The sequence below is a fragment of the Artemia franciscana genome, chromosome 1 (genome assembly GCF_032884065.1).
Source record: "Artemia franciscana chromosome 1, ASM3288406v1, whole genome shotgun sequence".
In the NCBI taxonomy this organism is placed as follows: domain Eukaryota; kingdom Metazoa; phylum Arthropoda; class Branchiopoda; order Anostraca; family Artemiidae; genus Artemia; species Artemia franciscana.
In genome coordinates, this window is record NC_088863.1 from 2,311,364 (window position 1) to 2,337,439 (window position 26,076).

Genomic DNA, 26,076 nt, shown 5'->3' on the forward strand with positions numbered 1-26,076 from the left:
CAAAGAGAAAGTAAGACAAATAAAAAGAATTTCGTACAGGATTTCTTGAAAACTGCCCCGTAAAAAATTTCGTCTGAAAACCCTCCCCCCCCCCCTAGAAACTCCCCTTCCCATGGAACATCCCTCAAGCGGAAAATTAATTCCCGCCAACCCAAGAAATAAATGCGCACTTCTCAATGACAATACTATACGCAAACAATGGGAAAATTTTATAACTTAAAGACCTTTTCCAAGGGGATATGGGGGTTATAGAATCTCTAAAGGTACAGTTATTAAATTTTTCAATTATATTCAACAAAATCGCTATGTCATATTATTCATCTGACGAACTCGGAAAAAAAAGGGACGTGGGTAGGGGAATAGTTGCCCTCCAATCTATTTGATCGCTTAAAAAGAGCACCAGATCTTTTACTTTCCGTTCGAATAAGCCCTCTCCCAATGTTCTAGGACCAGTGGTTTGATCCAATCAACCCTGGAAAAATAAATAAATAAACACGCATCTGTGATCTTTCTTTTGGAAAAAAAAAAACCAAAGTCACATTAAGATTCTTTGACTCTTAGGGGATATGCCCCCCTTTTTCAAAAATCAGGTTTATCTTATCAAGCTCGTAGCCATTGATGGAAGGAGTAAAACTAATAAGTCTTATATATTTGGAATCAGCGTAAGAAGCCGATTCGTTTGATATACCTATTGATAGTAAAGTTTTATTTTTTAGAGTTTTGGTTACTATTGAGCCGCGTCGCTCCTTACAGTTCGTTACAACGAACTATTTGATAAGAAGCTTTATTAAAAGTATTAAAAACAACTTTTTGCGCAAAGAGCGAGGTATTAAGGATGGGGCAACCCCTCGAATACGAAATAAATATACTTTTTTATTACGTATATGAGCGGGTTTCCCCCTACGTAACAACTCACTCTTCAAACAGAAGTTTTGAGTACTTTTGAAAAAGCTTCTTATTGTTCTAATTTCACAACTCTTCTGTTTCAAGGGGCCTTTTTTAAAGAATTGGGACGAAACATGAACTTTGGCTTAAAGAGCAAGGTGTTGAGTAAGGGGCCACCCCCTCACGTAATAATTTCTGTTCGTTTTATGTTTTAGTGTTGCTCCTTACTTTCAGTGGAAAACTGAAATGGAATTTTTAAATAATGCTCAGAAATACGGCTCCAACTCCACAGGGAAAATCCCCCAACCCCAGAGAAAGATCCTCTAGGCAGTTGAATCCTGGTAGACATTTACTCCAGTCAATTACCGTTGACATCTTCACACATAAAATTGAGTCAGCAAAGATAAATAAAGGACAAATAAAAATAAGCTCGTATAGAAATTTATTGCAAATTCCACCAGTGTAAAATTGTCTCCTGAAAAGTTCACCCCCCCCCTCCAAGAAACATCGATCTCCATGGAAAATTCTCCCGGTGGAAAACCCTTCAGCAGAAAATTCACCCCCACAACCAAAAACATATGAACACTTCTCAATAACAACTCCTATATCTCAACAATTGACAATTTTTATAACTTAAAGACCTTTCCTCAGGGACTGTGGAAGGTCTGTCCGTTTTGGGTTTCGTCTATTCTTTGTTAATAATTTCTGGTCGTTTTGAGTTCAAATCGTAATTGGAATTTAGTTCTGCTGCTTTTAAGTTTAATATGGCCTTTACTTTTCTTTGCAGAACTTCATTTTTTGGACCGTTTGTTTTTAATTAATTAAAGTAAACAAAAGATACTACGTGCGTCCAATGTTGTCAAAAGGGCGTATAAGCGATATCTAAGGAAGGCTAAGTTTATTCAGTTAAAAACTTTCAGGGATGTTGAGGAGGATTTTGCATTAACCAAAAAACACTACGTGCATACTACTAGAGCTGATACTAGTACTCCTGCTACTACTACTACTACTCCTCATTCTTCTATTATTACCAATACTAGAGTTTTTACAACTAGTAGTTAGACTGTGAGCACGACTGGAGGCAACTGCGACAACTTGTGACTGGTGCTAATCGCAACAGCGACAACTAGCCACAGCGGCTGCCTGCAGACTACAACAATTTATGGTTGTGTTCTGTTCTTGCAGAATACGACTACTTGCGACTTTTACAAGTTAGGACAGTGACTAATTACAATTGGACTACTATTACTCGTGGCAATTGGACTACTATTACTCGTGACGGTGACTACTTGTGACTGTGACAAGAACTAATTACGATTCCGACTACTTCAACTGTGATTGCAACTACTTGCAACAGAGACACTTATGATTGCGACTACTTGCGATTGCGACAGCCACAACTTTCGACTGCAGTGAATAATTGTGATTGTGACAACTTATGGCTATATGTGACAACTTGGACAATTTGCGACTACGGTTAATTTTGACTGTAACAACTTACGATTGACACTACAACTGCATCAGTGTGACTACCTGCAACGGGAACTGAACACAACTGTGACTGCGACTACAAGAGAATGTGACTGCTTATGACGGTTGTGAAATCAACTGTGACTACTTGCAACGGCGAATACTAGAGATTACGACTCTCTACGACTAAGACTACTTGCAACTACAACAGCAACTACTTATGGCTGCCAATAATTAAAAGTGACTGTGACCACTTACAACTTGAACTACTTCCAACAGTGACTGATTCCAACAGCGACTACTAGTATTACTACAATTCTGATTGCGATTGCGACTGCTACTGCTAAGACTACTGCTGTTAAACCATTTTAAAAGAGTTTAAGCATCCTCAGGTTGTCACATTGAAACTGATTTAATATCCTAAGAATGGCCAAAGATTACTTTGGAACTTTCAGGGCGGTATGTTGTTGAAGATACTGAACTAAACCAAAAGATAAAACATGCATCCTGGTTGCCCCGTGTGTCCAATATACCAGGAGCAAAGGGCATTACATTGGAACTTTCAGGGCATGTTAATCTGCAATACAACAAAATTAAGTACTTATAAAGTTGTCAAAAGAGCATATTTATGATATCTAAGGAGTGGCTAAGTTTACTAAGTTGAAACTTTCAGGATATGTTGAGGAGAATGTCGGACTAAACCAGAGTAAAAATGCCTGGCCGTCAAAAAGGCGTCAGTGCAATATACAACGAGGAACTGATGAAACAATTAATTTAAAAGAGCGTCAATAAAATCAAAAAGGAATTCAAGTTCAAAACAAACCCAAGTCATTATAAATAAATAATACAAGCTAAAACCGAACAATTTATTATCAAGTCACACTTCAAAAAAAAACTAAAACTACCAAAAAGGGGAGTAGGACTAAAATTTCTGTTGTCTACAGGCAAAAACGTTGTTTACACTTACCCAAAAATATAATACAACATAAACATTTTTTTGTTTTATAAGGTTAATAATATGCGAAATTACAGATACTTTCGGAAATGAGAATCAATACACATTAAATTGTCAATCTAAACTTCAGTTTTTTTTTCATGTTTCTTGGTTATTATGGTGATTTCTCGTTGTTATTGTTGTTGATATTATGACAAATAAAAATAAACAGAACAAGGTAACAACTTTAAACTACACTGTTAAAATGAAAAATGTAGTCATTTTTGTTCGTTTTAGGCTTGACTCAATGATTCATTTCCATCGATGATTTATGATTCAATTCTACACGATTAAGGATTAAGTTATTCATCTATATCTGAATCCGTCATCTTACGTTTCATGTGAATATTTATTGTAATTTGTTTTCGCTTTGGGTTGTATTTGTTCACTAGTAATAATTCCTGCTCGCTTTAAGATTTGATTATCATAGGACTTTATTTCTACTTTTCTTTCGGTTTTAATATGACTCTTTACTTTTTCTCATAATAATTCTAATTTTATCATTCTCAAAATAATTCTTTTTATTAATCCATGTCCTAGGTAGAGTAAGTCTATAACCGAACCCTGCATATAGTGCCACAAAATTAAAGAAAGAGAAAACGGATTTTAATTTCGACAAAGCATTGAACAAAAAATAAAATATAAAAACAAAACTACACTTTAACTAAAAAATAAAAATAATCTAAATATTTCGCCCCCCACATCCGGGAGCCTTTCCCAACGGAAAAAAAAATATAAAAGACAACAAGAGCTAAGAGCTCATTAGGCACTTGTGACGAGACAAGAAGAGCTAAGAGCCAAGAGCTCATATGGTATGAGCTCTAACAAAATTCTAAGAATCAATAGATTGATTTAAAAGGAAAATCGGAGGCTTAATGCCAGTCAGGATTTAAAATAAGAGCTCTGAGTCACGATGTCCTTCTAAATATCAAAATTCATTAAGATTCGATCACCCGCTCGTAAGTTATAAATACCTCATTTTTTCGAATTTTTCCTCTCTCTTTAGCCCCTCAGATGGTCGAATCTGGGAAAACGACTTTATCAAGTCAATTTGTGCAGGTCCCTGACACACCTACCCATTTTCATCATCCTAGCACGTTCAGAAGCACCAAACTCGACAAATCACTGAACACCTCCCCCCAACTTCCCCAAAGAAAGCGAAACCAGTACGGTTACGTCAATCACGTATCAAGGACATTTGTTTATTCTATCCACCAAGCTTCATCCCAATTCCTTCACTCCAAGTGTTTTCCAAGATTTTCCCCTCGAACTCCCGCAATGTCAAAAGATCTGGTCGGGATTTGAAATAAGACCTCTGAAACATGAATTCCTTCTAGATATCAAATTTCATTAAGATCCGATCACCTATTCGTAAGATAAAAATGCCCTAATTTTCACGTTTTCCAAGAATTCTGTCGGAATTTAAAACTAGAGCTTTAAAGCACAAGATCCTTCCAAATATCAAATTTCATTAAGATCTGGTCACCCTTTCGTAAGTTACAAGTACCTCCTTTTTTCCAAATTAACCCCCCCCCCCCCCAACTCCACCAAAGAGAACAGATCTGGTCCTGGTTATGTCAGTCACGTATCTTAGACAGGTTTTTATTGTTCCCATCCAGTTTCATCCTGATCTCTCCGCTTTAAATATTTTCTAAGATTTCCGGTCCCCCCCCCCCAATGACGCTGGATCCGGTTGAGATTTAAAATAAGAGATCTGAGTTACGAGATCCTTCTAAATATGAAGTTTCATGAAGATCCTATCACTCCTTCGTAAGTTAAAAATATGTCATTTTTTCTAATTTTTCAGAATTAACCCCCCCCCCAATAGAGCGGATCCGTTCCAATTATGTAAATCACGTATCTAAGACTTCTGCTTGTTTTTCCCACCAAGTTTCATCCCGATCCCTCCAATCTAAGCGTTTTCCATGATTTTAGGTTCCCCCCAAACTCCCCCGTCTGTCACCAGATCCGGTCGCTATTTACAATAAGAGCTTTGAGACACGATATCCTTCTAAATATCAGATTTCCTTGAGATCCGATCACCCCTTCGTAAGTTAAAAATACCTCATTTTTTCTAATTTTTCAGAATTACCCCCCCCCCCCCCCCAACTACCCCAAAGAGAGTGAATCCGTTCCGGCTATGTCAATCATGTATCTAGGACTTGTGCTTATTTTTCCCACCAAGTTTCATCCCGATCCCTCCACTAAGTTTTTTCCAAGATTTTAGGTTTCCCCCTCCCAACTACCCCCCAATGTCACCAGATCCGGTCGGGATTTAAAATAACAGCTCTGAGACACGATATCCTTGCAAAAATCAAATTTCATTAAGATCTGATCAACCGTTCGTAAGTTAAAAATATTCATTTTTTCTATTTTTCCGAATTTACGGGCCCCCACTCCCCCCCCCCCAGATGGTCAAATCGGGAAAATGACTATTTATAATTTAAGCTGGTCCGGTCCCTGATACACCTGCCAAATTTCATCGTCCTAGCTTACCTGGAAGTGCCTAAAGTAGCAAAACCGGGACCGAAAGACCGACAGACAGACCGACAGAATTTGCGATTGCTATATGTCACTTGGTTATTAGCAAGTGCCATAAAAAAGGAGAAAAAAATAATTTAAAAAACATATTTAGATGATACTTGAAACGAAGCTTTTGCCTAATTTTTCGTAAATAGAAAAGCAGTGTGGTCTAAGAAATTATTTGCATATAGTGACAAGCAAAACAATTCAGCAAATCAAAAACTTGACCGTGCTTTTCTAGTAAAGCAACTGAAAAATAGCTCAAATCTATACCAAAATGTCCCGCTTTAGCGTAACAGATAGCTTATGAGACCAGACAGGCAAAGCACGAAACGACGTAAAAAAAAACTCGAAAAGAATAAAAACGATTTGCAGCCAGTGATAATAAATTGGAAACACTTCAGCTGAGACTGCTACCCAACCATCCTCAGTTCAGAAATAGAAAAGTAAAAGTAGACAAATATCGAACTTGTATTCAGTTGCTCTGTCATAATTACACGGTGAGAATTTTTTATCTTATTTTAGTTTTTTATTATTATTATTTAGTCGTTATATTTCAGTTTTTGTTTTTTAACAGTTTCTTTTCACATATTTAGTAGTTGTTTTAACCGTCTGTTTTTATTCTTCTATATTTACACTTAGGAGGGTTGAGCAAAGGTCTCGGCTGAAATATTTGCATTGTACTTTTAATTGCAGGAAATATCCTCGTTTTTCTTCGTTTCGACTTTTTTTCTGATCTTGTTGAGCATAATAAATCTCCCTTACTTCTCCGTAGAAGAAAAAAACTAAAGATGGCCATAAGTAATCCTGTAGGTTCCTTCGGCAATTTCTAAGTTTTGATAGCCTGCTTCATCCAGCTAAAACCTCGACTTCCATAAAACCAACTGTCTCTAGAACTATACTCTGCTGGACTGAGTGAATAGTAGGAGAATTGCTCTATTTCTGAACATAATATCTTTAACAGTACTGAATACGTTCTTTTACTAGCTGTATTGAGCTGTCTTCAAGTCCCGTCCTAATCAAAGCGGTACAATTTTGAATTATGAGTCCAAAGGAGGGCTTTCTCATACTCATAATCATGAATGAAATTGACATTAATTTTCTTGAACAAATCTAATACTATTTACTATACGAGCCTTTGACTCAGTATTTTTGCTGAAACTCCGAATAATGTCTAGATGTGTTGAAAGAAAATGCTCCTGCAGCCGCCACCCCCCCCCCCCCCCATTGAAATGACTATAATTAGTGACTGGACAGAGTATATCGTCAGTCGGGTATCAAAAGGACGTACTTCCACAGTTTTAAATTTTCAGCAGAGCAGAAAAAAACTCACAGCGTTTTCTTTTTCCTCCGATAACCGTAAAACAAAACGGATTGATATGTACTGTTTTTACGTACCGATTTTTTTTGTGTTACAGTTATCGGAGGGAGAATAATAAAGTGTTGGGTTTTTTCTTTGCTCTTCTGAAAATTTACAATTATGGAGATACGTCTTTTTGATACGCACTGACGATATATTAGAACTAGTGTGAGAGGGCCCATTTTTTATATAAGATTCATGTACAGCAAAAAATAAAATAGAAACTTACTCAAAAGATTCGAAGGATTTTAATAGCAGAAGAAAATTCGAAAATAGAAAGTATTGATCGCTATATTGATAATAGTACTTATAAGGGTGCACCCTTATAAGACTTCCTAGTATAAAAGAGCCATGGATAAAAACCAAAAAAATATCCACATATGTTAAAGTACAAATAAATATGGAACAAACACAGATTAGAAACAATTGACCATAATTAATTAACCACTTAATTAATTAATTAACCAGAGAAAAAAGAACTGAGAATCAAAATTTATTCTCGGTTAATCTATAATCAAAAGAAGATTTCTTTGATCTAGCAAATAACCACTTTTTTCTTCTTCTTTTTAAAATAATAACAGTGTCCCTGCCTAGTTTCATATAAAAGAATTGTGAAGCAGAACTAGAAGGAAATGGGTAGAAAACTAGAAGGAAAAGGGAACAGAAGAAGAATAATAGCATTTTTTAGAACTTACGACAACATTATGTGACAAAACACTTAGGGAACGGCTATTGTTTTGTACCCGATGCATCAACATTGGTGCTTTGGACAAGAATTGACAAAATTAAACAAAACACAAATTTCAGAAATAAATCAATATATACAAAACTGCGTTGAGATGGGGGTTTCCGCGTTAAAGATGGCTTAAAAGAAACTTAAAAAGAAGAAACAATACCATGTGCAGGGATCCCCACTGAATGTGCTTGCCAAGAATATATTTGCAAAATGAATGACCATGGCACCAAGGCCCTGTTTAGACGTATCATAAAACCAAACAAGCCATGTTCTTCTCTCTGATCGAGGTTCGCAGAATCTTTTCACTACAAAATAAAATAAAGACTTTTCATGCTGAAAAAATAAAAAAAAAATTATTCACTTCCTTGTGCTATCGAAGCAAAAATTGCTACAACAGAAAGCATTAAAAAGACAATACTAAACGAACAAGATTATTGCATGTGCCAGCTAAACATATGTTTTCTACTCTAATTTTTCTCTCAATAAGATAAGCGAAAAAAATAGATCCTCCCCGAAAGCAGTCTCTTGAAAAGTTGAAAGTATGGAATTTTCTTGGACTGCAAAACAACAACAACAACAACAACAAAATAAAAAATCTAGGTTCTTTGAAACATTGATTTTTGAGAAAAGAATGATGGAATTCAAAGCTCCAGCAAAAATTTCCAAATAGCACATTTAAGACCATCGTGTTGATAAAAGAAATTTGCAAAAGTTAACAGCGGGAATAACAAAAAACAATCAATTGACCAACAAATGGACAAATGGACTCTAAAAAATCTTAGAGATAAGTCCGTGGCAACTACCCTAGTTATATCCCACAAAGACTAGCTACCAGATAACAACTTTATTCTCCCATAATAGTCGATGCTGTACAAATAAACCAAATTAAATTGCTATTGAGGAATAGAATTAGCCTATAATACAAAATGATTAAACTTAAAGGTACAAACTATGGGGTAGAAGCATTTTAACGGTAAAACTGAAACTATTCTTCTCAAAACTTATGTGGCAACCCTTACAATTTGTAGCTGGACCCATTAATTCCCAGGAGCTAAAGTTTGATAAAACAACAATAATTAGAAATCAACAGCACTGAGCCTTGTATTATTGTCCAACTTAGTAAATAGAGGCAGGTTGTCTCCCATTTATAAATTGATCATCTCCCACAATGGAAATTTCCTTTTGCTCAGTCCTAATTTTAAACAGATTTTTCACAGGCAATTTTATTCCTAACCGAGTAACCTTACCTTCAGAACTCATTATATACATCACACAGTTTTAATATTGTCAGTGAATCTATGTTGTAAAAAAAGAAGTAAAGATTACGTCATAGGATTTTACGGTCCCTTCCAGCGGTGCTGATCCCCGTGTCTTGGCCCTTCAGCCAGGAAGCACAATGTGGGATTGGATGCCAACTATCCTGCACTTTCGCAAGCCCTTCCTGTTTACCTTCCCAAGATTTCTCCAGGTATCCATTTAGAGCTGGGTTGACTCTGGCTGAGTTCAAAGAGTCTCGCCACTGACCACCATCCCAAACCAAATAATTGGGTACACTAGGATTCGAACCCTGACCTTCTCGGACAAAGGATCTTAAATCCAGCTATGGCCAATCCTAAATCCAGCTATCTATGTTGTGGAAATTGTGAAATATACAATCCCCACATAGCTATAGTCAATACACTCAATTTAGGTTGTTGCCAAATACTCAACCGCACAAACAGAATACTTAAAAGAATTTGTTCAGGGATTATCTCATTTGTCTGAATAAGCTAGCAGAAGAGGGGCCATAGTTAGTGCTGTTGCACAAGCTGGCGAGAAATCTGATTCAGCTACTCACTCGTATGTGCAGTTTATTTTTAGAAGGATGCTATTTCGGATAGAAAATATTCTGCATTACATCGCTGAGTACGATGGGCAATGCATTCTACACATAAATGAGAAAGATAGTATGATGGACATTTGGAAAATGGGTACTTGTATGATATAGCCCCAACCACTCGATTGGTTCATCCATTGACGCATTGTAGAATCGGTTGTTGTTTTTTTTTTCATTAGTTTCTTTCAGCTTAACGTGAGACAAGACAAAGAGAAGTGACAGATTAGACGGGAAATATATAAATTAAGTTATATATTTGCACAAAAGGAGGGGGTCAGGGTGAAGGGCTTAGACAGTGCGAAGTTAAAAAGCAATTTTTACTTCATAACATGCAGAATAGATGTACCTAACATGTTGGGCATACAGACCCGCTATACTTCGCCCCCAGCCCACCTAATGTGCAAACATATAGCCCAAATTTGTTTCTAAAGTATTATATTTTTATCATACTTAGGTGTATTTCCGTAGAATTGAGCGTCAGAGAAACAGGTTTTATTTAGAAAATGTTGTAAAGAATCGAAGAGATTACCAAAATTATGATTTTTACAGCTACTGTAGTTCTTGCCTCCGCTGACATTGTAGGGGTCTATTGAACGTCTAGTTTAACCAAAATTTGAAAAACAAAACTACAAGAAACCAGTTGCGCAAATGCAAAAGTTGACCATTTCTGTAGACTATTGCTCTTTTTTTTTCAACAGTCTAAAATGGACAGAGAGGGCTGATAAAGAACTTCCTATCAGCTCAGTTCTTGTTAAAACTCTGCTACAGCTCTCAAATAGGCAGAAAAAAAAGTCTGCTGGCTTTGTATTTTTCACGAGCTATTACAAGATGCTAACTATCCCCCCAGGCCCTTTTCCCCCAATCCAAATTTTGAGTCATTTTGCTCAAAATAGCTGACTAGTCTGTCTAGATTTATTCTTTTTCCTACTTGCTTTATTCTCCCTATATTAATGTTTTGCTTGTTTATTTTTAACCTTATTTTTTCAATATCTTTGCAATACAGCGGTATTTTTGCTATATATTGGTATACGACGTTATACAATAAATTGATGGAGCTAAAAGTTTGCCTTAAAATATTTTTTCTGTGAAATGATTTACAACTTACAGTGACAAGTTCTTCCCCAGTCACTTAAAACTTATATAGTCAATTCCTTAGGACAAAGCCCTAATGCTGGATATATATATATATATATATATATATATATATATATATATATATATATATATATATATATATATATATATATATATATATATATATATATATATATATATATATATAAATATATATATATATATATATATATATATATATATATACATATATATTATACATATATATATATATATATATATATATATATATATATATATATATATATGTATATATATATATATATATATAATATATATATATATATATATATATATATATATATATATATATATATATATATATATATATATATATATATATTGTATGTGCTGCCTTGACATTTGCCAATAAGTTGACTAATTTAGGCTCCCAGCATGTTCATAACTTTGGTCCCAGCCATCTGGTCGGCTAATCCAAACATATAATAAACACAAAACAGTTTACACTAGCTTCCTGATTGACCAGAACAATTTGCTATAGGTTATACATTATATGGGTCCAGTGTTTCTATTTAGAAAAAAATTGCTATTTTATATTAGTTATCTTACAATCATCCCATTCTGGTGCATAGGCACATCTAAAGGAAACACTATTGAATTCTTATACACCTTTTACAAGAGTTACTTTGCTTTACTTACCTGTAACGCCTCTTCTAATGAAGAAATACATACAATGGATCAAATTATAGGCTATATATTTATGGTATTTCTCTTAGTGCTAAATCTTCGATCCTTATTAATTTAAGGCAAATACAAAACAAGTAGCAGGAAGAAATTTATAGTATTAAAATTCTAATGACTAAACACAACTTGGTCTACATATTTGTGAATTATGGGGAGGGGGTAAATCAAAGCGAAGTAACGTGTAGGAATGGTATAAGTAAGAGTTTTAAAATGTTTTAAAACAGTTTTCGTAATTCTATAATTTTCCTTCAGTCAGATAGTCGAGTAGCCTATGTTGTATAAAAAAAAATAAAATACTAATAATAATTTGACAATAAATTTGCCAGGATTTTTCAAAAGACCCTAAAACCTTCAAAATGGAATCAGAGCAAGACAGACAACATTTCTAACGGGTTTCTGGTTCTTTTTAAAAATAACAACAAATTTGTTTTAATACAAACATTTTGTTATTAAGACTAATGAAAATGATAATGACCATTCCTGAATCAGCTAAAAATAGCAACTTTTTCAGACTAGGCAGTTTTTTTTTAAGCATAGGTCTATTTTTGAACTCATAGTTACTGGCCCATGGGCTATTTGAGTCTATTAAGGCATCAAAATGTAATAGCACCCAGAGGCAATTATTGGATTACAAAGAGCGTAAAAAAGCATCAAGTGATGGATTCACTTTCATCCTAGTTAAACTGAGATGCAAACTACAAATTTACCAAAAAGACAAATCTATAAAAGTAAACATAAAATTAGCAAAATAATAATATTAATTCATTTTAATTTTTTCTGTCAATATTAAGTGATTCAAATAATCAGTTGGCAAGGAATGGTGCTACAAGCCCAGGCTATTACTTTGAAGCTCACCTAAATTGGTTTGCCATAAAGGGATGTCATAATTGGTTTCTGTGGGATGCAAATTGCTTAGTATGATGAAATAAGGTACTTTCCTTATATAGTATACCAGATTAATACATTAGAGTAACAAGTGCTATGTAAGAGAATAAGATAGAGTGGTAATAAGCTATGTAAGTGAATAAGATAGAATAGTTTGCCGGCTGGCATCAGGGAGTCTGTCACTTTATATGGGTTTAAAAATAAATTGAAAACATTTTATTTAAGTAATAGATTTTGAAGGGCAGGAGGTTTTTGATGTCTTTTTTGCAGTTTATTGATGTGGGGTGGGGGCTGAATACCGGTAAATAATATTTAACATGATTATTTTGTTGCATTTTGTTCATGTGTTGTTGTTTTTTTTATATATAAGATAGGCTAGGTGGTTAATCATGAGATGTTATGTTTAGATATTTATTTATAAGATGTAAATCATAATATGAAATTGCAGCACAAGTCCTTAGGACTTTCTTTTTGATGCAATAATTTATTAGTGTTGTCATTTTTATTTATGTTTGTATTGTGGATAAAATAAAACTTACCTACCTACCTACCTAGTGGTTTAGAAGAATAGAAAGATAAGTCTGCAAACTAACATTAAAATATTAGAAACTAAAGCGACAACAGTAGTCAAGTATAGTTCTAAAGCATGGGCACTCCAAAAGATGGAGGAAGATTTGCTAGATGTCTTCCAGAGAATTTACCTACAAACAGTTTTTAGGTAGCCTACCCAACTGACTGACAGTATCTCAAACAGTAAGCCATATGAAAAATAGACTGTTCAATCAAAGGCTATGTTTCTATTTTATAATATTTTTAAGGCTATATTAAGAGAAAGGTTGAGATGGCTAGGATTCTGCAGATGAAGGATTGCCAAAGATAGTCTTTGTTGGCCAACTGTCTAGGGCCAAGAAAAGAGTCAAAGAGGCAGTGAATTTGTAATTAACAATATAATATGGGAATGATGAAAGTGAATACATCACTTGATACCTTCTTTCTGGTTTTTTACAATTCAATAGTCTAATTGCTTCTTGGGGAGATTACATTTTGAGCTCTTAATGGGACCCCAAAAGGTAGAACAGTCGATAATAACTAAAAGTTTAAAACAAATTTAGTATGGTGAAAAAAATTGCCAGTTACAAATGAGTCTGGAATGATAATTGCTATTGTCCTTAGTATTAAGAGTAAAATATTAATTTGACAACAAGTTTGCAAGGATTTTTCAAAAGAGTCTGAAACCTTCAAAATGGAATCAGGGCAAGACAGACATAATTTTTAAGGGTTTTTCTTGTTATTTTTTAAGAATATCTGCAGATTTGTTTTAAAACAAACATTTTACTATTAAGACTAATGAAAAGATTCCTGAATCAGCTACAAATAGCAACTTTTTCTGAAAAGGTATTTTTTTTTAAAGCGTTATTTTTTGGACATTTGGTTACAAAACATAGGGGGTATTTTGAACACATTAAGGCATCAAAATATAATGTCCCTCAGAGGCAATTATTGGATTATGAACCAGCATAAAAAACGATCAAGTGATGCATTCAATTTCATCCCAGTTCAATAAAGATGCAAACAAAAAATTACCCAGAAAGACATACAAAATCATAACAGTGCACATATAGTTAGTAAAATAATAATAGTAATTTATTTCAGTCTCTTCTTTTCATATTAAGTGATTCAAATCATCAGTTGAAAAGGAATGGTGCTATAAGCCCAGGCTATTACTTTGGGGCTGGCAAGTGGGATTTAAGGTAATTTTAACTTCTACACGAGTCTTTAAATGCTCTTAAAGTCAAAATATACTGAAATTGAAAGGAAATGAAACTCAGGGGAAAAAATAACATCTCAACTATGTAGGCCAGTAGCCAGCATTTACCCCCTCCCCCATGGAAAATAAGTCTTTCCAAACTTGAGAATTTTACTTGAGTTTTTTTTTCTGTATGGGAAAGGAATTTTGGTACTAAGTGTATTATAGGTCTCTCACTCAAGTTTATGCTGTGCATACCTTTGAAACAAACTTGTTTCTTTCAGCTTAGCATGCGACAAGACAAAGACAAGGGACAGAATAGATGTGAAATTTTAGAATTATTTAAAACAATTGGAAATTAATTTTTTTAAACAAGTTTTTTCAACTGAAAGTGAAGAACAACATAAAACTTAAAACAGACAGAAATTATTATGTATATGAAAGGAGTTGCCCCTTCTGCAAGGCAAATGGAAATTAAATTAAAAAAAAAAAAAAAAACATTTTTGTCACCTGAAAGTGAGAAGCAGCATAAAACTTGAAACCAACAGAAATTATTATGTATACAAAAGGAGTTGCCCCTTCCACAAGGTTTTGCTCTTTATGCTAGTACTTGGACTTGTTTTCCTAACTCTTTAAGAATAATTCTTGAAACATAATGGCTGTTTAATTAAATTAATAAGCTTTGTTTTAAAATTCCAAAAAAAAACTTTCGCGTAAAGAACAAGGTCTTGAGGAGGAGGCAAAAACTTTCATATGTGTAATAATTTCTGTTTGTTCAAAGCTTTGATGTTGTTGCTTACTTTCAGTTAAAAAAAACTTGTTTTTTTTAACTGTAGTTCTGATTGTTTTTAAATAGGGTTAAGGTACTAATGATTCAACAATTTTTGTAAAAAAACAACACTTTTTTACTCAAGAAGGCTTACTTTAAAGACGTTTGATTTGAAAACGATTAAGTATATAGAAAAAAAAATCTACAAACCTAACTGTTTGATTAGAGGTTTGAAGTTTTATTAGAAAAGGGTGCAAACCACTGATTTTCTTAAATTGAGCATTTTCACTTACAAATTTGACAGAACAAAAGAGTTGCCAGTTTTGACATAAGTGAAAACCCAATTTGAAACGCATTGAAATACTTGTGGGTGGATCCTGGTGCATTCAACATGCCTATTCTTTTTACTTTATTTCTTTGCTTCTCTTCAACTTTCAGATATATAAACTACTATTCATAGTGGAAGCAAAAAAAACAAAAAAAAACTGGATAGTGGAAGCAAAAAAAACTGAAAAATAATTACCTCAAGTATAAAGAAAAAATTGGATAATCATATGGAGTGTAATCATGTGACCTAGGTATTTTTTCAACAGATAGGAAGTGTCAGATAGGATGAGAGCCACATAATTTAGATCTTCTTTTTAAGACAGATTTAGATCTTTTTCGCGGCAATTCTCTTTTGTATATTGTATGGCAAAGTGCAAATTAAAATTTTATGTCTAAAATGTTTAATGGTATATATTATAATATATTATAAGCTAATGTGTGATATAATAATTTGGTATAGGTCTCTTTATAAATGTTATCTATGGCCCACTTTCTGTCAACTTTAATAGTCCAGCAAAGATTTCTTTGTTGTTCACAGTTAAAGGGTTGTCAACATTTGGCCATTCCAAAGTTAATCTACTAGTTTAAACCACTTAAAAAAAAGTTAGTTTTGAATATCCTTTGTCTGGAAGGTTCGGAATTCTTGAAATATACATGTCCAACTTAGGATTATTAAATATTTTAATTTATATTATTTTATTTTTATATTTTATTATTATATCATGTGTTATATATTATTATATTAAATATTTTATTATATTATATTTTATTATATTTGTTATTTGTATTATATTTATTATATTATTTCATATATTATATTCTTATATTTAATTTTTATACTTTAATTTAATTTTTCATTTTTAATTTATTTTAGGATTATTAGAAGTTTGTAACACTGACAAGTTTAGCATATTTCATTAGTATTTTGGGTGGGATAGGAATTCTATGCTAATCAGCAAGGGGTTCAGAGAGAATATTTTGGATTTTACAGCCTTGGATCTATCTGAAAGAAAACATGTATAAAATTTTCTAAGAGAGGGTTCACTTCAAATTTATTCAGTGATCAAACAGTTTGTGGTAACGAACTGTAGTAAGGAGCGACCCGGCTCAATAGTAACAAAAACTCTAAAACATTGAATTTTGATGTCAATAGCTACATAAAAAGAATCGCATTTTAATGCTGATTTTAAATATATAAGTTTCATCAAGTTTAGTCTTACCCATCAAAAGTTACGAGCCTGAGAAAATTTGCCTTATTTAGGAAAATAGGGGGAAACACCCCCTAAAAGTCGTAGGATCTTAACAAAAATGACACCATCAGATTCAGCGTATCAGAGAACCCTACTGTAGAAGTTTCAAGCTCCTATCTACAAAAATGTGGAATTTTGTATTTTTTGCCAGAAGACAAATCATGGGTGCGTGTTTATTTGTTTGTTTTTTTCCCCAGGGGTCATCGTATCGACCAAGTGGTCCTAGAATGTCGCACGAGGGCTCATTCTAATGGAAATGAAAAGTTCTAGTGCCCTTTTTAAGTGACCAAAAAAATTGGAGGGCATCTAGGCCCCCTCCCACGCTCATTTTTTCCCAAAGTCAACGGATCAAAATTTTGAGATAGCCATTTTGTTCAACATAGTCAAAAACCATAATAACTATGTCTTTAGGGATGACTTACTCCCCAACTATCCCTGGGGGAGGGATGCAAGTTACAAACTTTGACCAGTGTTTACATATAGTAATGGTTATTGGGAAGTGTACAGACGTTTTCAGGGGGATTTTATTTTGTTTGGGGATGGGGCTGAGGAGAGGGGGCTATGCTGGAGGATCTTTCCTTGGAGGAATCTGTCATGGGGGAAGAAAAATTCAATGACAAGGGCACAGGATTCTCTAGCATTACTATAAGAAAACAAAGAAAAATAAACATGAAAACGTTTTTTCAAATGAAAGGAAGAAGTAGCATTGAAACTTAAAACGAACAGAGATTATTATGCATATGAGGGCTTTAAAAATACTTTAGCATAAAGAGCGAGGTATTTAGGAGGAGATAAATACCTTGCTCTTTAAGCTAAAGTATTTTTAGTAATTTCAACTATTTATTCTACGGCCTTTCTGATTCAGGGGTCATTCTTAAAGAATTGGGACAAAACTTACAATTTAGTGTAAAGAGCGAGGTATTAACGAGGGTACAAACCCCCTCGTATACATAATAAAAATATAAGGTTATGAAAGTTTGTTATGTAAGTTAATTCTTAAGTTACGTATATTTTTTACTAATAAAAACGTTTATTAAAAATTAAAAGTTCTAGTTGCCTTTTTAAGTAACCGAAAAATTGGAGGGCAACTAGGCCTCCTTCTCCACCCCTTATTACTCAAAATCGTCTGATCAAAACTAAGAGAAAGCCATTTAGCCAAAAAAAGAATTAATATACAAATTTCATTTTAATAATTTATGTGTGGAGAGCCAAAACCAAGCATGCATTAATTCAAAAACGTTCAGAAATTAAATTAAAAAAAACTAATTTTTTTAGCTGAAAGTAAGGAGCGACATTAAAACTTAAAACGAACAGAAATTACTCCGTATATGAAATGAGTTGTCCCCTCCGCAATCCCTTGCTCTTTACGCTAAAGTTTAACTCTTTGCCACAATTCTACTTTTTAAAACAATTAAGAGCTTTAGCGTAAAGAGCGAGGGATTGCGGAGGGGACAACTCATTTCATATACGGAGTAATTTCTGTTCGTTTTAAGTTTTAATGTCGCTCCTTACTTTCAGCTAAAAAAATTAGTTTTTTTTTATTTAATTTAAATGAATTAGGGTGTTGTGATCAGCCAAGTCAAATATTTAAAAATATGGACATAGTATGAGGACAATCAGCATTTCCTCATATGATGGAAAAATGCAGCATCTAGCATCAAATCAGTTACAAATAATAATCATCAAAATCTCTCACTGCTGAGAAAGCACCCATAAATTCAACAACCATGTTTCTGTCAGAGGACCCTTGAATTTTGACACCAATTGTTTAACATCTGTTTTACATGTTCAGTGAAGTTTTGAAAAGTCACCTATCTTTTGACAGGACCTGTTGCTGTCTGTTGAAAATTTTGACAAGGTTACTACAAGATAGTCTCAAAAGAAATGAATCAAACAGTTTGTAGTAGCAAACTGTAGTAAGGAGCAACCTAGCTCAATAGTAACTGAAACTCTAAAAAAGGAATTTTGATACCAATAGTTACATTAAAAGAATTGCATTTTAATACTAATTTTAAATATATAAAATTCATCAAGTTTAGTCATATCCATCAAAAGTTATAAGCCTGAGAAAATTTGCCTTTTTTGAAAATAAGGGGAAATACCCCCTAAAAGTAAAGCAATCTTAAGGAAAATCACACCATTAGATTCAGTGTCACCCTATTGTAGAAGTTTCAAGCTCCTATCTATAAAAATATAGAATTTCGCATTTTTTTCCAGAAGAAAGATCATGGATGCATGTTTATTTGTTTTTTTTCCCACAGGTGATCTTATTGACTCAGTGGTCCTAGAATGTCGTGTGTGAATCCCCTTTTTAAGTGACCAAAAAAATTGGAGGGTGCCTAGGCCCCCTCCCATGCACATTTTTCCCAAAAGTTACCAGATCATAATTCTGAGACATTTCATCCACCATAGTTGAAAAACCTAATAACTATGTCTTTGGGGACGACTTACTCCCCCACAGTCCCCATGGGAGGGGCTGTAAGTTAAAAACTTTGACTATTGTTTACATATACTAATGGATATTGGGAAGTGTACAGATGTTTTCAGGGGGGTGAACCCCTCATATATGTAATAAAAACATACAAATATAGAAGTTTGTTACATAAGTTAAATAAATTTTCTACTAATGATAGCATTAGTAAAAAATTAAAAGCTCTAGTTGCCTTTTTAAGTAATTAAAAAATTGGAGGGCAACTAGGCTACCTCCCATGCTCCTTTTTTCTCTCAAAATCTTCCAATTAAGACTATGAGATAGCCATGTAGCCAAAAAACAATTAGTCGGCAAATTTCGTTTTAATTATTTCTGTGCAGAGAGCCAAAATCAAAACATGCATCAATTCAAAACTTTCAAAATTAAATATAAAAAAACAAGTTTTTCTTAACTGAAAGTAAGGAGCAACATTAAAACTTAAAATGAACAGAAATTACTCCATATATGAAACGCCTAGAACCATGAAGACCTAAATACACTTAATAGCAAAAATTAGTTTTTTCTGGTTCTTGTTCTGTCATAGTTGATTCAATTTACAGATTAAGATGTAGAGAAAATGTACAGATTAAGATATAGGGAAAACACTGACATAATACATGGGAAATATATAATTTAGGATACATTTGTGCACAAGGGTAAAGTATAATGTAGATGTAATCAAACCATGTTAAGCCTAATCTGTACATTATGAAGAAAGAATTATTTTTCTTAGCATGTTTCCTTCCCAATAACCCCTAGTTTAGAGCTTTAACCAATTGATTTTTACACTTAAGTGAAAAGCTGACCATATTTGCTCAATGCTTACAGAAAATGTCCACTAACTGGCATATTATTCAAGAAATATAGAACACACAATATCCAATGGAAATGTACCAGTAGAAAAGTACCTCTCTTTTATTTCTAGGAAATCACTATCTGAAGAGCTGCTAGCTTATAATACCTTTATCTCTAGCCAGAACACCAACCTTTGACAAATAGAAAAAAATAGCATATAAGCTTATATAAAAAGGTACTATCTAACTTATAAATACAAATATTTTTGCCATCTAGTTGGATAATTTGGTCGATCCCTATTACAATAATCAAATTTGTCAAGTACTTGCCAAGAAAATTTGCCCTAGAAAAATATTCCTTTTCTAACTAGTTGACAAGTAATTTCTACCCAGTAACACTTTCTTTCCAATTAACTAGAAACAAAAATTGTCCTAGAAACACTTCTATTAACCATCTAGTTGGCAAGTAACTATTCCCCAGATAAGTTTCATTAGCCAACTACCTGATGACAGGAATACTTGACTTTTTTTTGCTGCTTTTTACATTTGAAAAATAAAGTTTTGAAAGAAAGGCCATCCTTAGCCACTTCCATTGGAACTTCCTTTGGTCAGAAATTTCTCATTTTGTGCATTGAATTTTGCACAACTTCATTTGTAAGATATAAAAATGCTTTGTTTATGTAAATACAAACAAAAAATGGATCATAAAAAGGGCTGTCCACATTTTCAACGTTTCTTCTGAGAAACCTCATGCAAATGCTGACTTAGAGGAATTTTCCTTAGGATTTAAGACATCACTAAACCTGTAATGACGATGCATGAAATTCTGGTCCTAACTCATAATTCTAGAATGAATACTAGGTGGATGCAAAGTTAATGATGCATCCTGAGCTTTTGGACAGACACTGCATCTGGGCTGTGTAGTAGTTAGCCAGTTCTTGTCTTCTTGATGCAAAACACAAACTAGCTTAACTTGTTACAATTCTTAGCCCAACTTGAATCCTAACTTAGCCTCAAAGGACCATGTAAAAAACAATCTCTTTTTTTGTTTGTACAGTTCTTGATCACAGAATCACAGTCAAAACAGAACAAAAAAAGAAGTTTCATGGCTTGATTGGACCATTTTAAAAACAACTGGTGTTAAAGAAAGATATGCCATGGTCTCAGCCCAAAAATCTCAAAAAAGTCTGCAAATATTAGTCTACTTGCTTTTCCAGCAACTTCTCTCCTCTAAAATATCTGCAACATAACAAATACTACTCATCAACTTCAGTCTGAACTGAGCTGATACTTCAGCATCTTTCATCACAAAAAAAGTTCCCCCTCCCCTAAGGAAGTAATTCAAGGAGATTCACAAGGCAGAGACTGAAAAGAGCTAGAAGCTCATGTATAAAATGGGTATATCCATCTGGTAACCTTTATTGATACTTTGAAAAGTACATGTTTCATGCTTTGGCTTCATGCAATCCAAACTGACAGTATCATTTCATGCTGTTTAAAAACTACATTAAAAAGACAACAAAATAAAAATAAATGTATTACAACATCTCAATAGCTTATATTATACCACTATGTATGAAAAAGCAGAAAAGAAATGTTTTCAAGAAGCTGGTGAAAACCTGTTCATCTGCTAGTTGGTTAATGAAAAATTTTCTGGGGAAGTTACTTGCCAACTAAATGGTTAACAGAAGAGTTTCTGGGGCAATATTTGTTTCTAGCTAGTTGGAAAGAAATTACGTGTCAACTAGCTTATATAGGTCTCTATTCTATTTTTTTCTATTTGTCAACGGGTGGTGTCCCAGCATAGGCCCACTCAGATCTAGCTTTATCCTGCCTTATGGATGTGTGTCATCTAAAGTTAAGACAAACTACTTATCTAACCTATTGAAATAGCTTATATGCTACCTATAACTTTGATTTTTGCCAAGCTAGTTGGCTACTGAAAATATTCTGGGGAAAAGTTAATAGCCAACTAGATGCTTAACAGAAGTGTTTCTGGGGCAAAGTTTTTTTTTCTAGTTAGTTGGAAAGAGTCTTACTGGGGGCCAATTTTCTTGTCAGCTAATCGACAAAATTGATTATTGCTATAGGCTAGGGACTGACCAAATTATCTAACGAGATGGGAAAAAACTTTATTATTTATAAGGCAATTGGATAATACCTTATTATATAAGCTTATATGCTATTTTTCATATTTGTCGAAGGGTGGACATCCTCTCTAGCCTACTGTTGATATCACCCCAGTTTACTTACAGACCAAACATGCGAAGGCCAAGGATGCTAGTAAAATTTGGACTGCCCAGCCAAAAGAATCTGTTAGTGCGTCTTTTTCACATTCAGCTCTACTTCTGTTGTCATATGTTGAAGCTACAGAAGGCAGTATGGATCTCGGCATACTCAATAGTAAATTTCTTCTGCTTCGTCTTATCTAGGATATTTGAAGATACCGACTGCGTTTCAATTATCCGTATCTTACTTATTCGCTTATCCCTGAGTGTAATCTATTAAAGATAACGGGAATCCGGCATTCCTTATCTGACTATTCCGGCCGCATGTTAGCTGAAACGCTCTGGAACCAAAGATATTTTGAAGCCTAAGCACCCGAATTCCTAAATATTTTAGTGCCCAGAACGCTTAGTTACCAACATGAAAGATAAACACAAACATATCCGAGGATAAATTCATAAGACTACGAATTAAGTTAGTTTACCTCGAATACAGTGAATTTACAATCCTTTTCTTTTTTGAATAACGATTTCAAAGAGTATAGCAACTTGGGTCTATAAAACAAAGATAAAATGGGGATATATAAAATAAGTCTACTTACATTTTAACTCTTATACCGGTTTCACATTAGCTAAATAGCTCTTTCAAACTTGCTCACTTAAGGTACATAAGCTTTGTAACGTAACCTACTTAAGCTCTATAACGTAAGCTAATTACAGAGTTGAAAAGATTTCAACTTATTATTATTTGTAACGTTGTCAACTTAGAAGAAAAGTGATTTGAATCGGTCATGGATGAAATAAATTATTGGATAATAGACTTTGTTACGGCAAGGCCTTGTTTTATAATCCGAAAGAGCAAAATCATATTTGTTTTCATTTGTTTCCTCGGTACTTTCCATGTCTTTAGATTTAAATATTGACTTTTATAGAAATCACTTCTTTCACTTTCATTTTTGAAGATAAATAATTTAGAAAAGCTTAAGTTACGGAGATTATGGAAGTGAAAGTGTAATAGGCGAAACTTCAATGTGAAACCAATTTCCTTAAGCTCCGTGGCGTATGCCACTTAGCGTTGGCAACTCACTGGTAATATAAAACCAGGGTATAGCTATGATTTGTTGCAATGCAGTACACCATAAATGAATCAGTTTCCCTTCCCATAGATTTTCATAGCTGTATACACAAAAGAAATATACTTTCAGTTCAACATTTGGGCTTTGTCCGCGACGATAATCTCACAAATAGACATTATATAAAGTTACAATAAAGAAAATTTTGGTTCTCTGGCTGCTAAGAAATATTCCGAATACAATTAATTTCTATTCAACTTTTGGGTTCTATCGGCAATCGCAATTTCACAAAGGAACATTATATCAAGTCACAGAAGGGAGATTTGGGGTTCTCTGGGAGATAAAAATATTCCAAATGCGACTAATTTCAGTTCGACTGTTGGTTGTTTATCCCACCCCCCCCCCAAAAAAAATATCTTCCCTTTAAATATATCTCCCACGGAAAATATCCAAACTCCAAATTTCCATAGTGGGAATTTCCTGCGTTAGCAATGTCTTGAAGGATATTTTCCACTGGGGTGAGGTATCGTTCGTGGGAAAGGGTATTTTCTGAGGGTTGGGCTTCTGGAGTTTATTTTTCTGAGGTATTTTAAGGGGGGCTAGTTTTCTGAAGTTTATTTTCTTAACTTTTCAGATGTTTATTACTATGGAAACTGAAGTTTTATTCGCCTGTTTAAGTCAGGTTCTAGTGTCTATTCTTCCCCCCCTGAAAAAACCTTTGAAAGAAAAATACACACACAAAAAACTTCCCATGGGAGAAATTTTCTGGGAGGATATTGGGGGAGGGTTTGCATTTCTTAGGGGGAAGGGGGTATATTTTAGGAGACCCTGGTTTCTGTAGATTTTTTTTTATCATTTTTTGGCTTTCAAACTTACAGCTCTCAAATGATGCAAATCATGGAAAATTGTTGCAATTTTCAATGCTTTATTTAAAAGTAAGAATATAAGCATAAACTTAAACTTAACGTCAAAAATAATAAACTTCTTGAAAACTTTCCCAATTATTCGTTATTGCTTTGTCCAGAGCTTTCAATTGAGATTTCATGTGAAAATATATATAAAAAAATATTTCTTCTTTTGAACATTATAAAGGTTTGAAGTGCGGACTATGGAGGGGGGGGGGTTCATCTTCAAAGACATAATTTCCGAATGTCAATTATGTTGAACAAAATGGCTATCTCAATATTTTGATTGGATTTATTTGGGGAAATGGTGGGCGTGGAAAGCAAGATAATTTGTCCTCCAGTCACTTTCGACTATTAAAAAGGGCACTGGCCCTTTCAGTTTTTAATTGAATGAATTCTTTTTGAAGTTTTTACGACAGCAAACGGCCATCTCGAAATTTTTATCAGGTGCATTTCAGGAAAATGCGAGGTGTCACCACTCTGAATACCACTGATTAGCATTATAATATGTCCCTTCCAAAGGTTATAAGATCACCCTTTCTATATAAACTTTACATGTCCCTAAGGTATAACTTACAACCCTTGCCCTGAGGGCTGTAGGAGGGGGAGGGTGTCATGTTCAAATACATAACTTCCGGACCTTCGAAATAAGTTGAACAAAATAGCAATCTAAAAATTTGGATTGGATATATTTGGGGAAATTATGAGCATGGGAAGGGGATTAGTTGTCCTCTTACTTTTGACTATTTATAAGGCACTAGCCCTTTCAATTTCTAATTGAATGAGCCGTTTTCGAAGTTTCTACGACAACTTTTTTAATACGAAGCACCTAGTCTACAAAAAAAACGAAAAAGAAAAAAAAAATTGTGCCAACATTACTCATGCTTTTCAATTAGGCTGCCTATGAAATGTATGTTTGAAAAGGCATGTTTTGAATAATTTTGGGTATTGCCCTTAATGTTCACCTCCTCCCATTTAAGTTCATTCTTTTTACTTTTCCACAATTCTGATTTAAATTGCTATTTACAAATTTCCATTGAATACTTTCTGCTGACCTACGCTCCCGCCCTGACATTTTCAAAAATGAAAAAAAATTTCAATTCACCAAGTTCATCATTTGCCAGAAAAATCTAAAGCAAATAAGGAAAAATGCCTCAATCACAGAGAAAATGATAAATACAAAGATGAAACAGATTCTGTATTTGACAAAATTTTACTGTTTGTTTTGAGAACTCTAAAAAAAGGTTTCTTACAAAAATTTGAACATATAAATGAAATCTAAATAATACAAAAAAGCTTAATTTTGAACAAATTATTGAATTTATGAAGTACTGTAATAAATTCTTCAAACCCATTGAAGACGAAAAATTAGTTTAAATGTCGATATTCCTCAATTTTCAATAAATAAAACTCTTCTTTTGTTAAAAATCCTCTATCTAATATTTATGCTCCCCTTAAGAATTGGTGGTTTTTGTCATCTACCTCTATGACCCTACAAGAATATTTTTCAAAGTGGGTGGTCACTTTCTCAGAAATCAAGTACTCCAGGTGACGCGTCCTAAGTATGGTGGAACTTTCAAATTATCAGAAAATATTACTGTTGACGTTTCAAGATTCCATCTGTAAAAATGTATAATTTTTTATTTTTTACCAGAAAACAGATCGTAGATGCGTGTTTATTTTTCTAATCTCCAGGGGCTATTGATATGGAAAACATACAATTTGCTTTCCCCAAATGTTTCAAAGAAATAGAAATTCTTGAGTTGGTTTGTGTTAAATTTCAAGGTTTGATGTAAAAACTAATCAAACAGTTCGTGGTAACAAAGTGTAGTAAGGAGCGATCCGGCTCAATAGTAACCAAAACTAAAAAATTGAATTTTGATATAAATAACTACATCAAAAGAATCGCATTTTAATGCTGATTTAAATATATAAGTTTCATCAAGTT

At 33.6% G+C, this 26,076-nt stretch overlaps 1 protein-coding gene across 2 annotated transcripts in view; it reads right to left on the bottom strand.

Annotated features, from left to right (window-relative positions):
- Window positions 1–22,386, bottom strand: part of LOC136043898 (store-operated calcium entry regulator STIMATE-like) — a 62,625-nt gene extending 40,239 nt beyond the window's left edge. For both annotated transcript variants that reach the window (XM_065728938.1, XM_065728928.1), the window contains exons 1-2: window positions 22,179–22,386; window positions 8,129–8,273 (exon numbers count right to left, since the gene is read on the bottom strand). In XM_065728938.1, the coding sequence (XP_065585010.1) occupies window positions 8,129–8,273; window positions 22,179–22,320 (287 nt within the window). In that variant the 5' untranslated portion in view covers window positions 22,321–22,386. The remainder of the gene's footprint in view (window positions 1–8,128; window positions 8,274–22,178) is intronic.
- Between the last annotated feature and the right edge of the window lie 3,690 nt (window positions 22,387–26,076).